Source organism: Microtus ochrogaster, chromosome 6 (assembly GCF_000317375.1).
Source record: "Microtus ochrogaster isolate Prairie Vole_2 chromosome 6, MicOch1.0, whole genome shotgun sequence".
NCBI classification, from domain to species: domain Eukaryota; kingdom Metazoa; phylum Chordata; class Mammalia; order Rodentia; family Cricetidae; genus Microtus; species Microtus ochrogaster.
Genome location: NC_022013.1, coordinates 21,708,260 through 21,722,095, shown reverse-complemented (window position 1 = coordinate 21,722,095; position 13,836 = coordinate 21,708,260). Strand labels below are relative to the sequence as shown.

Genomic DNA, 13,836 nt, shown 5'->3' with positions numbered 1-13,836 from the left:
TGGAGATAGGAGAAAACCCGTGAGGTGGGCTCTTCCTTCCACTGTGTGGGTTCTGGGAATGGTACTCAGGCCGCCAAGCAAGTGCCTTCTCCCACTGAGGCAAGTGATGGCAATACCGATGTTAAGAAATGTCAGAAATGCCAGCCTTACCCCTGCTTGTTGCTGCTCTGTTCACAGTAGCCGGGTACTGGGATCAGCCCAGATGCTCATCAGCCGTGGGGGGGAGTATCTGCGCACAAAGGGGTTTCTTCAGCTTTAAGGAAGAGCAAAAAATGATGCCATTTATAAGAAAATGAATGGAAGCTGGGCAGTGGCAGCACACACCTTTTATCCCAGCACTTGGGAGGCAGAGGCAGGTGGATCTCTGAGCTCTGAAATTGAGGCTAGCCTGATCTACAGAATGAGTTCCAGGACCACCAGGGCTACACAGAGAAACCCTGTCTGGAAAACAAACAAACAAACAAATAAGAAGATGGACCTCGAAATCACGATGAGAGAAGAAAGCCAGACTTAAGCAAATATTGTGCTTTCTCTCACGGGTGGAATCTAGGTCACATAGAGAAGGATGGGGAGGAAAGAAGTGAGATTCTCTAGAGGGTGCAAGAAGACAGAACATGATGTGTGTGTAAAAATGCCACAATAAAATAATCAGTGTATACTAATTAAAATGCCAAGAAACTGGCTAGAGCTTGGGGATGTTGCTCTCTAGTCTTTGTTGCCTCTTGGTGGTGTGATCTTTGTCCTAGCTACCCAGTGATGGCTCTGTTCCCTGTGACAAGGGCCCCTGAGCAGGCTGTCACTCCCCTTTCTTTCCATGCCGTGTAGGCTCCTTCATGCCAAGCCTTCCTTGGCTTCCCTAGTTCACAGGTCTGAACCAGCTTCCTAGATCTGACCAGAGGGGGGCATGGCTTTCAGGTATCTTGCGAATTGTTTCCTGTGCATGCCCTCACTGCTTCCTGGTTCCTGAGAGTCATATCTTTTTGTTTGTTTCGAGACAGGTTTTCTCTGCGTAGCCTTGGCTGTCCTAGAACTCACTCTGTAGCCCAAGCTGGCCTCAGACTCACAGAGATCCGCCTGCCTTTGCCTCCCGAGTGCTGGGATTGAAGGTGTGTGCTACCACATCTGCCTGAGAGTCATAACTATCTTACTTGTACTTCCCTTTGGGCTAGCACAGAGTGTGTGGCAGTCCAGGCTGAACACATGAGTGCTTCTGCGGAGATGGTGGCATCTACATGGCCTACTTCCACCCAGAATCTGTCCTCCTGTGTCCAAACTAAGCACCAGATAAAGGTTGTAGAACACAGTAGGACAGCAGGGTCAGGGACTGGGTAATGGTGATGAGCTGCCTTGAGAGAAGGGGGCTATGGAGTTAGCCCTCAGCCTCTCCTGGGACGTGACCCCAGCTTTGGGATACGTAGCATCGCCCCACTCAGGGCCAACCCCAGCCCTGCAGGACACTGCTTTTGTGTGTGCAGGGGCTCAGATGTCATCAGTGCTGGACTGGAAGCCCTGGGCTTGGCATCCCTGGGACTGGGAAGTATGAGGATGCGGTCCAGGAACTTGGCTGCAGCCAGGACGACATGGTCTTGTTGGAGAAGGTGGTTAGTGCGCTTGTGCATTTCCTGTTTCTCTTTTGTTGTTATTCTGCTCTGTTAAGACAGGGGCTTTCATATGACTCCGGTTGGTCTGGAACTGCTATACAGACCAGGCTGGCCTTGAACTCTGCTCTCTGGGTGCTAGGATTAAAAGTGTGAGCCACCACACAGTTCTGAAATTCCAAACCTGCTCTTAGAGTCTTCCATTCCTATCTTGTCCAGTTCAGTGTCAGGATTATGAGAAGGCCTTTTTGAGGTGTGTGTGTGTGCGCGCGCACATGCGTGTGTGCATGTGTATGTGTGTGTGTGTCAAAGAGAGGCAGTAAGAGAAAGCAGTGGAAGAGACCAAGGCAGGTGCACAGACGGGCAGAACATGCCAACTATGCAGGGCACTGCAAGGGGAAGAGGAGAAATCTTGAGCTGTCTGGAGGCCTTTCCCCCATGGAGGTGGTGGCTCTCACCTGCCTTGGAGCTGGCAGGGCTTCTAGTCCACTGTCCTCTTCATGTTCTTGGTTCTAGAGCATTCTCCACCACTGGGGAATGACCAGGAGCCAGCCAGGTGTGCTCCAGAGCTGTGCCCTAGACAGCCCCGCCCTTTCTGGGCTCTGCCCTCAGTGTTACATTATCAGAAAGTCCTGGAGTTTCTGGATGCTATGGTCCATGTGGCCCTCTGTGCCCTTTACCCACTGACGGTGAGCTATCTCCAATGAGCTGCGTGCCCCACGACACCTGTGGGACCCTGAAGGTGTTTGGTGTTGCCTTAGAGGACCTACCTTACCCATTACAACTTCTGTTGGGTTTGTTTTGCTTCCCCCCCACCCCCAACTTGACAAAACCCAGGGTCATTTGGGAAGAGGGAAGCTCGGTTGAGGAAATTGCCTCCATCAGATTGGCCTGCGGACTAGTCTGAGGGTTTTTTTCTTGATTGATAATTGATGTGGGCGAGCACAGCTCACAGTGGTTGGTGCCACCTCAGGGCAGTGGTTCTGGTTATATAAGAAAGCAAGCTAAGGAAGCCATGGAGGGTGTCTTAGTTAGTGCTCTATTGCTGGGAAGAGACGCCATGACCAGGACAACTCTTGGAAAGGAAAGCATTTAATTGGGGGTTTGCTTGCAGTCTCAAAGGGTTGGTCCATCGTCATCCTGGCAGGAAGTATGGCGGCAGGCAGGCAGGCAGGCAGGCATGGTGCTGAGAGGTAGCTGAGAGCTTTACATCCTGACCCACGAGCAGCAGGCAGAGAGGGACACTGGGCCAAGGATGCACTTTGAAATCAGACACCACTCCCAGTGACACGCCTCCTCCAACAAGGCCACACCCCTAATCCTTCCAAACAGTTCACCAGGCATGCCCATGTGTGAATCTGTGGGGCCCTTCTCCTTCATGCTTGCAGGTAGCAAGTCAGCAAGCCGTGATCCTCCACAGCTTCTGCTTCAGTTCCTGCCTCCGGTTTCCTGCTCTGACTTTAAACTGTAAAAGAAGATAACTCTTTCCTCCCCAAGTTGCTTTTGGTGTTGCTGTTTAATCACATCAGTAGAAAGCCAACAAGGATGACCCTAGGCCAGACAGAGCTCAGGGCTAAAGAAGGGGTTGCTGGGGGCTTTACCTCGGGGCCTGAAGGATATGAACACTAAGCCTCTCACTGCCACCCCAGAAAGGTGGATGGGAAGTTAGACCATGGCAGAAGAAGGATGGAAAGTTCTGGAATCTCTGTGTCTCTGTATTTGTCAGGGTCCCTGAACAAGGTCCGGTGCCTGGAAAGCTAAAGAGGCAGCTGGGAATCACGTTCCGGAACTCCTCAGCTGAGTGGGAAGAAAGCAGCTGCCAGCTGCCACAGGATCCCAAGCTCGGGCCTGCTGCTTAGCAGCATGGAGAAAAAGAGACAAAATACAACACATTTTCAACTCTGGAAGGGATTTTCAGGTTGCCTGAGCCATTGTCAACCAAAAGTGTTCTAACTTCCAGAATATTCATGCAAACCCAGGCGCTGAGGTCCCTGCACAAAGCCCAGCTACTCTGGCTCACCTTAGGCACCCGACTTCACAATCAGGGAAGCCAGGACCTATTCCCTGCCTGAGCTGTGACCTCCAGGACAAGGGGCCACTCTGACCCAGCAGCCGTCTGTGGAACAGTGCTGCCTGCTGTCACTGGCATTCATTCTTTTCTTCTGCCTTTTCTTCCCCCAGCCCCTCCCCTCCTATCCTCTTCCTATTCCCCGAGCTGAGTCTTTCTGCCTCCTGGGCCCCTTTAATGTCCCTTGCCTTTTACCAAGGAGGCTCCAGACGAAGGCCCCGAGAAACATCAGAAACGGCAGCCTTTGCTCTGCCTCTCACGGTCTGTGTTGTTGGGCGCCTCAACTTGAAGTCTCTGGGAGTCCCCTGGCTTCCCTGGTTTAAGGAAGTCCTCAGATGGAAGTCTAAAGGTTCTTTTTCCTTCTGGCCATTAAGTCTCCACTTCCATGGAAGGGAACCACCTCTGGAATGTGCTTTCCTCCTGGTTTGATGTAGCCAGTAGACTATTCTAATGGGGTTAGGGGAACCACCCGACATTGCTGGTCTAGACTGGGCTAGAGACAGAATCTTACGGTGATGAGTCTGCCTTTGGGGCACTTTTGATTCTTCCCAACTTACCTTCTTATGCCTGTGTAACCATCCTTATATCACAGGCTGGGTGACAAACCTGTTTTATAGATTGACATAGCAAGACCCTCCCCAGGATGTGTGGCCTCTGGTTATCAATATGAATTAGTAGAATAGGCACCACTGTATAACCAGATGGTCTGACCGAAGAAATCGCTGAAGGCTAGGTTACACCAGATGACGCAGGTGGACGCAGTTTGCACCGCTGTGAAGGACTTGCTGATGCTCCTTTGCTTGGTGCAGAGGTCAGGCATCGCTCTCACACAGCCTCCCCGCCCCCACCTCTCTGTTCCGCTGCTCTGCCCACCAGAGCCAAATGCAGGCTCTAATTCCTCTGGGTGGAGGGAGTAGATGTCTACCTGACCCCATCCCTTTGATTCTCTTCCTCTAGACTGTAAATTCACCTGCCACCCGGAGTGTCGCAGCCTGATCCAGCTGGACTGCAGACTGAAGGAGGGCCCTGCCCTGGACCGACGCTCTCCAGAAAGCACCCTCACCCCTCCCTTCAGCCAGGTAAGCAGAGGAGCCCACAGGCCAGGCTGGAGAGCAGCCCCCGAGGGTGGCAGGATTCCACACAGATGGGCTGTTCTCTGGTCAGAAGGAGCCTCAGACACCCCCTTTCCCTGCAGCTTCCTCCCTGCAGTCTGTTTGGTCCAGGACTCTGGTCCAGGTACGGATACGGGTGGAAGCAGGATGAATTGTAGAGAGGTTTCTAGAAGGCCTGAATGGCCTGAAGTTCTCCACATCATCCTGCTTTTAGAAAACAGATCCTTCCAGACTTCTCAGAGCAGCCTTCAGAGGTTCTGGGCAAGTGTTCTTTCTCTGCTGGCCGCAGCGCCGGGAACACGGTGGCCTCAGTGGCTCAAGATTCTGAGTTGGCAAAGCGCATGAGTGGCAGTGCACCTGAACTGTAATGTCTGGGCTTTGGCATGCAGAGGGCAGTGGGTATTGATTATTGTGTTAAACATTTATTAGTTATCTACTGTGTACCAAGTGCTGTTGAATGATAACGTTCAATGCTTCACAGAGAGCTTACATTCCGGCGGGGGATTGTAACACAACTGACTGACACATGCTGGAACGTGTGTGCGGTATCAGCCCGGTGTTTTGGGTACACGGTGTATTTATTTCTGCTAAGAGAAAAAAATCAAGGAATGTTTCCCCAAGGAGGTGACGTTTGACATGGGCTTTTTTTTTCTGCAGGTTGAGGGAAGTAACCTAGGATATTACCCATTTATTAATTTAGCAAGGTTTTAGGCGCCCAGTGTATCCCTGGCCCAGGAACACGGAGGACTTAGTGATACAGTTAAGAAAAATGGCTCTTTCCTGTCCTGTGCTGACAGCAAGGCAAGGAAGGAATGAACTCCGACCCTAAAGAAGGAAAAACACCCAGGTATTGTGGAGGAGTCATGAGCAGCCTCAAGTCCCCAAAGCCTACGTGCATGTGTTCCGTGGTGTGTAGATGCCTGGCACACTTGTGGGCGACCCCAGTTCCTCTGCTGTCTCCATGTCTTCTCTCATGAGAAAGCACTATTAGGAAACAAGTACTTCTGATATGTACTCTTACGTCAAACTGGTCCTAAGCTGCGCATTGAAAATTTTGCTATCTCCTCTTCAGTGTGGAATTGTGGCTGCTCTGGAATAGCCTGCAGCCAGGCCCCTGGGTACCCCTGGTCCACACATGACTCGGGAAGCACTGATGAGCCATGTTTCTGTCTTGTGTTGTTCTGGTGCTGCTGGTGGTGGAACCTAAAGCCTGCTAGGCCAGTGCTTTGGCTGAGCCCCACTCCTAGGCAGCCAGTTTAGGAGTATGCTCTTAAACAATGGGGGGGGGGAGGTGGAGGGGCAGATAGCACACATTCCTAAAAACATTTGAACATCTGTCTTGTCCAGTTTCCCTTTCTCTTTGGGAACTGCCTGGGCTCTTCTTTTTGTTCCCAGTATGGTTGGTTCCCCACTCCTGAATCTGCTTCTTGGGATTTCTCCATGCCTCCTTCCAGAACAGCAGGCTGCAGAAGGAAGTGATTTCTTCCTCCCCAGAGACATCTCGCCATTTTTGGAGTTGGTTAGGGTTGTCGGCGGGGTGGGTGCTCCTGGGACCCAGTGCACAGAGGCCAGGGGTTCCACTAAGTGTTCTGCATGTTGCAGGATGACCCACAGCTGGCCTCAAATGTCAGCAGTGCTGAGATGGTAAGGCCTCTAGGCTGTGGGCCAACTCCCGGGACTGTGGACGGAGGCTGGGAAGGGCATGGGTTTCTCGCACACAGTCTCTTTCTTAGAGTGGTGGCCAGGAGGGCTGCTTTCCTGTAGCACATCAGACAACAGAGCTCTGTCCTCATTGCCTCCTTGGAAGAAGAGGCATCCTAGCCCTCTGGCTAATTGAGGCACAGCTGTCAATCACAGAAACAGGCCTGGAACATCACAGAGCTGTAGGAAATCCACACAGTGCAAGTGGCCCCGAGCAACCAACGGCTTGTGTGGGTCCGGGTTGCTGGGGTGCTGTGGCATGTGCCTTGGACAGGCTTGGCCCTGTCCTTTAGTAGAGTGCTCTACCAGCTGTGAGGAAAGCCAGGCCCTGATCTGTTTGTTTGTCTGTCTGTCTGTTTGTTTATTTATTTATTTATTTGTCAGCCTCCCCTTCCCCCCCAAACCTGTTCATGCTGATTTCTGCCTTGGCTAACATAACAGAACCCACGGTTCTGTTACATATGTCAATGGTGTGCTGCTTTCCTTCACACGGCCGTCGCTGCCTGGCTGTACTCTTGCCATTTTCCTGGGATTTATGGAGGCAGAGGCCTGGGCCTGAGCTCCACTAGGTGAGGGCCCATGTCTATCGTGAGGTCGCATCCTTTCTGCTATGTAAGGGAAAGAAGAGCATGGCTTTTTCAACAGCCGGAGAGGAGCAGTCTTGCATGAGTTTCCATGCATCCCCGCTGTACACCATTTATACCTGTGTGTGTGGTCCTGGGGCTCGAACCTGCAGCCTTGTGCACTCACTCGAGGTATTCACCATCCACCACTGAGCTGCAGCTCCCGGCCCTTCAAACACTTTTCAAAATATGACTGAGATCATCCTAAAGATAGGATTTGGCCTTCACCTTTTGAAAAGCTGTAATGGGTGATTTCTGGCTGTCTCAGCAGAGGAAGGGAGAAAATAAGGCAGATGTGGGAGGAGCAGGGTGGCTCAGTGCCTCGGCTGCAAACTCCTGAGGCCGCACGGTCCCCGTCCCTCCTGAGGAAGGCAGTGATAGTTGCCTGCTTTTGCCAGCCAAAAGATCAGTTGTTCCAAGTCTTTCCTCAGCGATCCTGAAGCCTGATGCCTTCCCCTTGGGTGCCCTTCGTGTGATCAGGCATGCCTCCTGCATTTTCTTCTACCCAGTAGACTCTGCCGAGGAGGCTAGCCCCTCCCGTGCAGCTCCCTGCTCTCCTGGCCTGATCATACTTGGGAGCGTATTCCACGTGACTGTTATTTCAGTTCTCTGTGCATACAAGCATTTTTAAGATTTATCTCTATTTATTTGTGTGTGGGGGCACATGCACATCACAGGTACCTATGTGCACACATGGAGGCCAGAGATCAACTCACCCATCTGATAACTAAAACTATGTTCCCATACAGCCAGATGTCCTAAGAGAGGACTTCTGCTCTGGAGGACAGTGTAGAGAGACCCCAAGTACTAGATCAAGACCAAAACCGCATCTCAAGTCCCCATGTTTGTGCTGGGTACGTGCATAGCAACTGCACCATCTCCCCACAAGGGCAGACATTCATCTTATCACCCCTGAAGCCTAAGCCATTGTGCCACTGCCTAGGTGATGCTGTCCCCATTCACCCAACAGACAAAAGTCTTTCATAGCTCTAGAGTAGACCCACCTAGCCTTTCAAACCAGGTCTTTTTCCTTTCTGCCTGCATTCCCATCCCGAACACTGACAGACACCCCCGGCCCCATTGTCATTCCTTAGCTGAGCCCTGCAGCCCTGAGAATTGACTTAGTTGGTGGGAGTTCTGAGTCCCCTTGAACTACCTCCCCCAGCACAGGCCTTGCCTTTCCAGGAAGTGACACTATCTGTGTCGAACCCAGGATTAACACACGGGGGAGCCAGAGAGGTGAAGAAAAGAGTCTAATAGGAAAAGGGTTTTTTGTTTTGTTTTGGTTTTGCTTTATTTATTTATTTGCATTATTTTATTTTTTTAGGCTTTTCATATAAGATATTTTGATTCTATTCTTTGCCCTCCTCCAAGCTTTACAAGAGCATGTCCCTGTTATACAAATTCCTAGTGGATTTGCTCATTTCAGCTGACATATATATATATATATTCCCAGTGTTTGACACAGTGTTGGTGATGAGTGTGCCGGGCATGGGCTCGATCACCGAGCTCTATGCCGAGCCCTCGATTCGTTTGTTTATGAGAAGGGTCTCTATATGGAGTACCATTGACCTGGAACTCATAAGCCTCCTGCCTCAGCCTCCAGAGTCCTGAATTACCAGCTGCAGTACCTTACCCAGCTATACTCCCCTCATTTGAAGCTCCACAGTTAGGATTATTATGCCCTTATAATTGGCCCTTTTATCACCGTGAAGTAGCTGTCATTATCCCTGGTAAAGTCTATGAACTGATAATTAGCATAGTTACTGAAACTTTTTTTTTTTTGAGGTGCTGGGAACTAAACTTAGGGCTTCACACATAGCTGAGTAAAGTGCTTTACCACTGAACTTTGTATTTCTCTGAATAACTATAACATTACTGTGTCTTTTTCCTTTATTTTTAGCTATTTCCCTTTTGTGCATGTGTGCATGCCTGCATGTGTCTGTGAGGTCTGTGTGTGGTACATGAACTTGAGTGTCTGGGTCATACTCGTACATACATATGGAGGCCAGAACAGGGCACTGGTCAGCTTCCTTGGTCACTCTCTACCCATCTGGTGAGAGACAAGGTCTCCCGCAGAACCTGAAGCTAGCCATGCATGCTGGGGTGGCTGGCGGGAGTTCTCCAGACCTGCCTGGTCTCCACCCTTTAATGCTGGCTTTCAGGCATGCCCAGTCATGCTGGCTTTTTTGTGTTCTTGCTGGGGATTCAGACTTCCTTCCCACACTTGCGGTGTCCTCTCCCACTAAGCCCAACACTGTGTCTTCTTTCTTCAGTCATGTATCGGTTAGCGATAGGGATGTGTTCTGAGAAAAGGGATTGTAAACTCACGGCTGTGCTGACACCAACTTTGGTGGTGTAGTTTCTCACATCCCTGGCTTGTATGGCGTGTGCACGGACACATTCCTTCAGCTTCCCAGGGCTGAAAGAAGTCCCATTTCATCTTTGTTTTTGAGCTCATTGCTGAGTTGGAAATTCTAAACTGAAAGGCTTTTCCTTTTGTTACTTTAGCGAGCCCTCACCACTATTTTCTCCTGTATGGTTCCCAATTGTAAATCTCCCGTTCTCTGTGTCCAGGGCCATCTGAATATGATGCGTGTTCTCCGTGTCTGGGTCATCTATGTTTGACACAGTCTCCTTCTCCTTCCCATGCTGTGTGTGTGGGTCTCTTCTCATAACTGTAGATAATTTGAGTATGATGTGCCCTTCGTTCTGCTTCACTTTGCTTGAGGTTGCTACTGCCGTGTCCTCCAGGTCCCCAATCTTTTCTTTAACCGTGTCTAACTTCTGTTAGCTCATTCAGCATCTTTCTCATCCAAATCATTGTAAATTTCATTGCTAGAAGTAAGATTTGCTATTTTTAGATATATTTGATTTCTCTACTTAACTTTATGAATGAATAGAAAAACTTCTTAATGGTTATTAGTGTTTTGACTAATTCTAGCATCTAAGTCATAGATTTGTTTCAATGGATTGCATTTTCTGCTTATTAAGGATAATGCTCCCTGTTTATTTGTATTTCTAGTAATTTTTGTTGTTGTTTTCGCTTTTTTTTTTTTGAGACAGGGTTTCTCTGTGTAACCACCCTAGCTGTCCTGGAACTTGCTTTGTAGACCAGGCTGGCCTCAAACTCACAGAGATCCGCCTGCCTCTGCCTTCCGAGTGCTGGGATTAAAGATGTGTGCCACCATGCCCAACCACTTCTAGTAATTTTTAATTGAATGTGAGACATTTCCAATTTTGCTTTGTTGGGTGCTGATGTTTTCATAGTCCTACACTTGACCTTAGCTAAATATGATGTTTTTATGTTCTCATAAACATTCTTGAACTTTGCCCTGGCACTCTTGGTACTTTTGAGCATTGCTTTAAAACCCAGTCCACCGTCCTGGGGAGCGAACCCCGGGGATGCAGTGTTTGTTGCAAATCATGAGAATCTGAGTTTAAATTCTTTTTTTAAGATTAATTTATTTTTTAATAAACAATCTTTTCTCATTTTACATACCAATCCCAGTTCCCACTCCCTCCCCTCCTCTCACTCTCTCCAACTTCCTCCCACCCTACCCCCATCCACTCCACAGAGAGTGTAAGGCTTCCCATGGGAAGTCAACAAAGTCTAGCACATTGCTTTGAGGCAGGACCAAGGCCCTCCCTACTATATCTAGGCTGAGCAAGGTATCCCTCCAAAGAGAATGCATTCCAAAAAACCAGAACAAGCAGTAGGGATAAATCCTGGTCTCACTGTCAGTAGCCCCACAGTCTAACCCAGCCATGCAACTGTAACCCATGATCAGAGGGCCTAGTTTGGTCTATGCTGGTTCCCCTGCTGTCAGAGTCAGGTCAGAGTTGGTGGGCTCCCATTAGCTCAGGTCAGCTGTTTCAGTGGTGTCTCCATCATGGTCTTCACCCCTTTGCTCATATTATTGCTCCTCCCTCTCTTCGACTGGACTTTGGAAGCTCAGCCCAGTGCTTAGCTGTGGATCTCTGCATCTGCTTCCATCAGTTGCTGGATGAAGTTTCTAGGATGACGATTAAGGTAGTCATCAATCTGATTACAGGGGAAGGCCAGTGCAGGCACCCTCTCCACTGCTTAGGGTCTTCTGAGTTTAAATTCTTAGAGGTTGCAGAAAGGTGGGTGTGGTAGTGTAATCCTGGCGCTCCCATGGTAAGGTGGAGAATCTGCAGGAGTTGGCGGACTAGCAGCACATGCAGCCGTGGACATCAGAGAGAGCCTGTCTCAGCGAGACTGGGAGGTGAGGATCAACACCTGACTTTGACATGCGCGGTGGCATGCACATACACACACGCATACGTTATCATACACACATGGACATATGGGGGGGATGGGTGTGGGATCCAGTACCTCCACCTGATGCCCAATCCTCAGTGCTGCTATCAAGTGCATTCTGATGTTGGGGGAAGCAATTAATCCCAGAGTGAGTTAGTGTCCATAGTCCTATAACCTGGCTAAAGTAGCTTAATAAATCAGTGTCCTGGCAACCAGTTGATACAGATGGCATCTTCTGCCATCCTCTGTCCACCATAAAATGGAGGCGACTCACCACCTCTAGTTTGTGGGCATTAGTCTGAAAGGTGAAAAAGGCAGACCCAGAAAACAAGGAGCAGTGTACATCAGAGCCCAGCCGCCATCTTGGCAATTGTTCCCTTGGTTTCCAGGTGCATAATTTAGCCTCAGTTTCTGCCCTGACTCCTTTCCTAGATAAGGAACTGATTGTCTCTCCCAGGGAATTCCAGAAGTAGCCAGATGAGTGCCAGCCTACCTATGTGTGCCGAAGGGCCCACTCTGTCTGCATTTGGCACCCTGTGCCGTGGCTTCTTTCTTGATTTCCTACTACTTCCAAAACCAAAAAGTGCTGCTTAATCTGTCAACAATTCACTTACCCCGGAGAACCTTCCTGCCTGGGAGCTTCCCGAGGCTGATCTGTCAGGCACCGGGTGAACTCATTTCTCCTGTAGCAGAGTCAGATACCTCTGGAATAGGGAAGTGCCCAAGAGCCTGTCTCTAAAGGAGGACAGGACTTCAACTCCAGTTCTGTTTCCCTAAAAGCCTGGGAGCCCTGGAGCAATGGGCTTCTGAATAGGCACGCCATTCCCAAAGCTCCTGGCTCGTGGCAGCAGGACCTTCTTTTCTAATGAAGGTTGTCAGCCATCTCACCGCAGAGGCTAGAAGATTCCCTCCGCACCCGAGGGGCACCTGAGGGAGAAGGTGGCTGAATAGAAGCACCTGTATCCCTAGCCTTCTAACAGGACAACAAAAAGCACAGGCCCTAGACCTGACCCCAACCTCATCATGAGTTTTTTCAGGGTATCTGCTTCTTGACATGGGCAACAGAGTTAATTCAACCCTCAGTGTTTATAGGCATCCAGACTCTGTCAGAACTGTTACCCGGAAGCCAAGGAAGAGAAGTGAGGTGTGGGCTGATGTCTCTGAGAAAGTGAATCTCTTGTGAGCCTGACCTAGATGGTATGCAGATGCTTATCTTGTAAGACAGGAAGTCATCTGTGGAAACTTTGAGCTCTCTGTTGTACACAGCACTGCTGTGCTCAGAAACGCCACTCCAGGCATGCTAGATAGTGGTCTTAAGATTCAACCTCAATAAGACATCCGACAGAGGATGCTACTGAGGACGGTGTGGGAGGTGTGATAATCACTGGGGAACGGGAAGCAGAGGACAGAGGGTGTGTGTGTATGTGCACACATGTGTATGTATGTGTGCACGTATGTGTGCATGCTTGTGTGTGTGCACTCGTGTGTATGTGTGCACGTATGTGTGCATGCTTGTGTGTGCACTCATGTGTGTGTGCACGCTTGTGTGTGCACTCATGTGTATGTGTGCATGTATGTGTGCATGCTTGTGTGTGCACTCGTGTGTATGTGTGCATGTATGTGTGCATGCTTGTGTGTGCACTTGTGTGTGTGTGTGTGTGTGTGTTACATAGGTGTATGCATGCATGCGGTGGTCAGAGGACAACCTCAAGGGGCATTCCTCAAGAATGCTATCTACCTTCTTTCTGTGCATTGGGGATAGCATGTGTAGGAGTGTCTGTGGGGAGCACTCGTGCACGTGTGTGCCTGTGGGGCCCATGGGTGAACATCAGATCACTTCCTTGGGGCTACCTTAGGTTTTAGACAGGGACTCTCATTAAATCTGGAGCTCACTGATCAGCTGGACTGGCTGGCCATCAAGCCCCAGGGACCTTCCTGTGTCTGTCTCCCCAGTTCAGGGATCATAGGTGCACGGTGTCACACTGACTTTTCATATGGGTGTTAGAGACTGAATGTAGGTCCTCCTGCTTGTGTGATGAGCCCTCTATTCACTGAGCCCCCAGACGAAGAGTAACAGAGAAAATAACAAAAGTGAAAGCATGAGAGGGAAGCGATGGCTTTGGGGACGCAAGTCAAGTTTTGCACAGCTGTAATGAGAGTACTTGGTTGTGATGACGCACAGCTTGCTGGCCGGTGTGCGATGGAAGGGCCTTGAAGGACCCAGTCCAGAGCTTTGAATACTGTGTCATCAGTGGAGGGAAGAAAGCAGCGGGAACAGGGAGCTACTGGGTTTGAAATCTGAGCCTTAATTTATGTATCTTTAAAATGTTTTCTTGCAGAGCACAAAGGGTTAAGTTAGACCACAAGATGTGTAAGAGCTAGGAACTCTGACTACACAAAGGTGTGTAAGAACTCAGGAACTCTGACTACACAAAGGTGTGTAAGAACT

General features: G+C 49.7%; 1 protein-coding gene across 2 annotated transcripts in view; it reads left to right on the top strand.

The window, feature by feature from the left end:
- The window catches only part of Rassf5 (Ras association domain family member 5), a 65,900-nt gene that overhangs the window by 24,334 nt on the left and 27,730 nt on the right, over positions 1-13,836 (top strand). For both annotated transcript variants that reach the window (XM_005348321.2, XM_026779608.1), the window contains exon 2: positions 4,624-4,745. In XM_005348321.2, the coding sequence (XP_005348378.1) occupies positions 4,624-4,745 (122 nt within the window). The remainder of the gene's footprint in view (positions 1-4,623; positions 4,746-13,836) is intronic.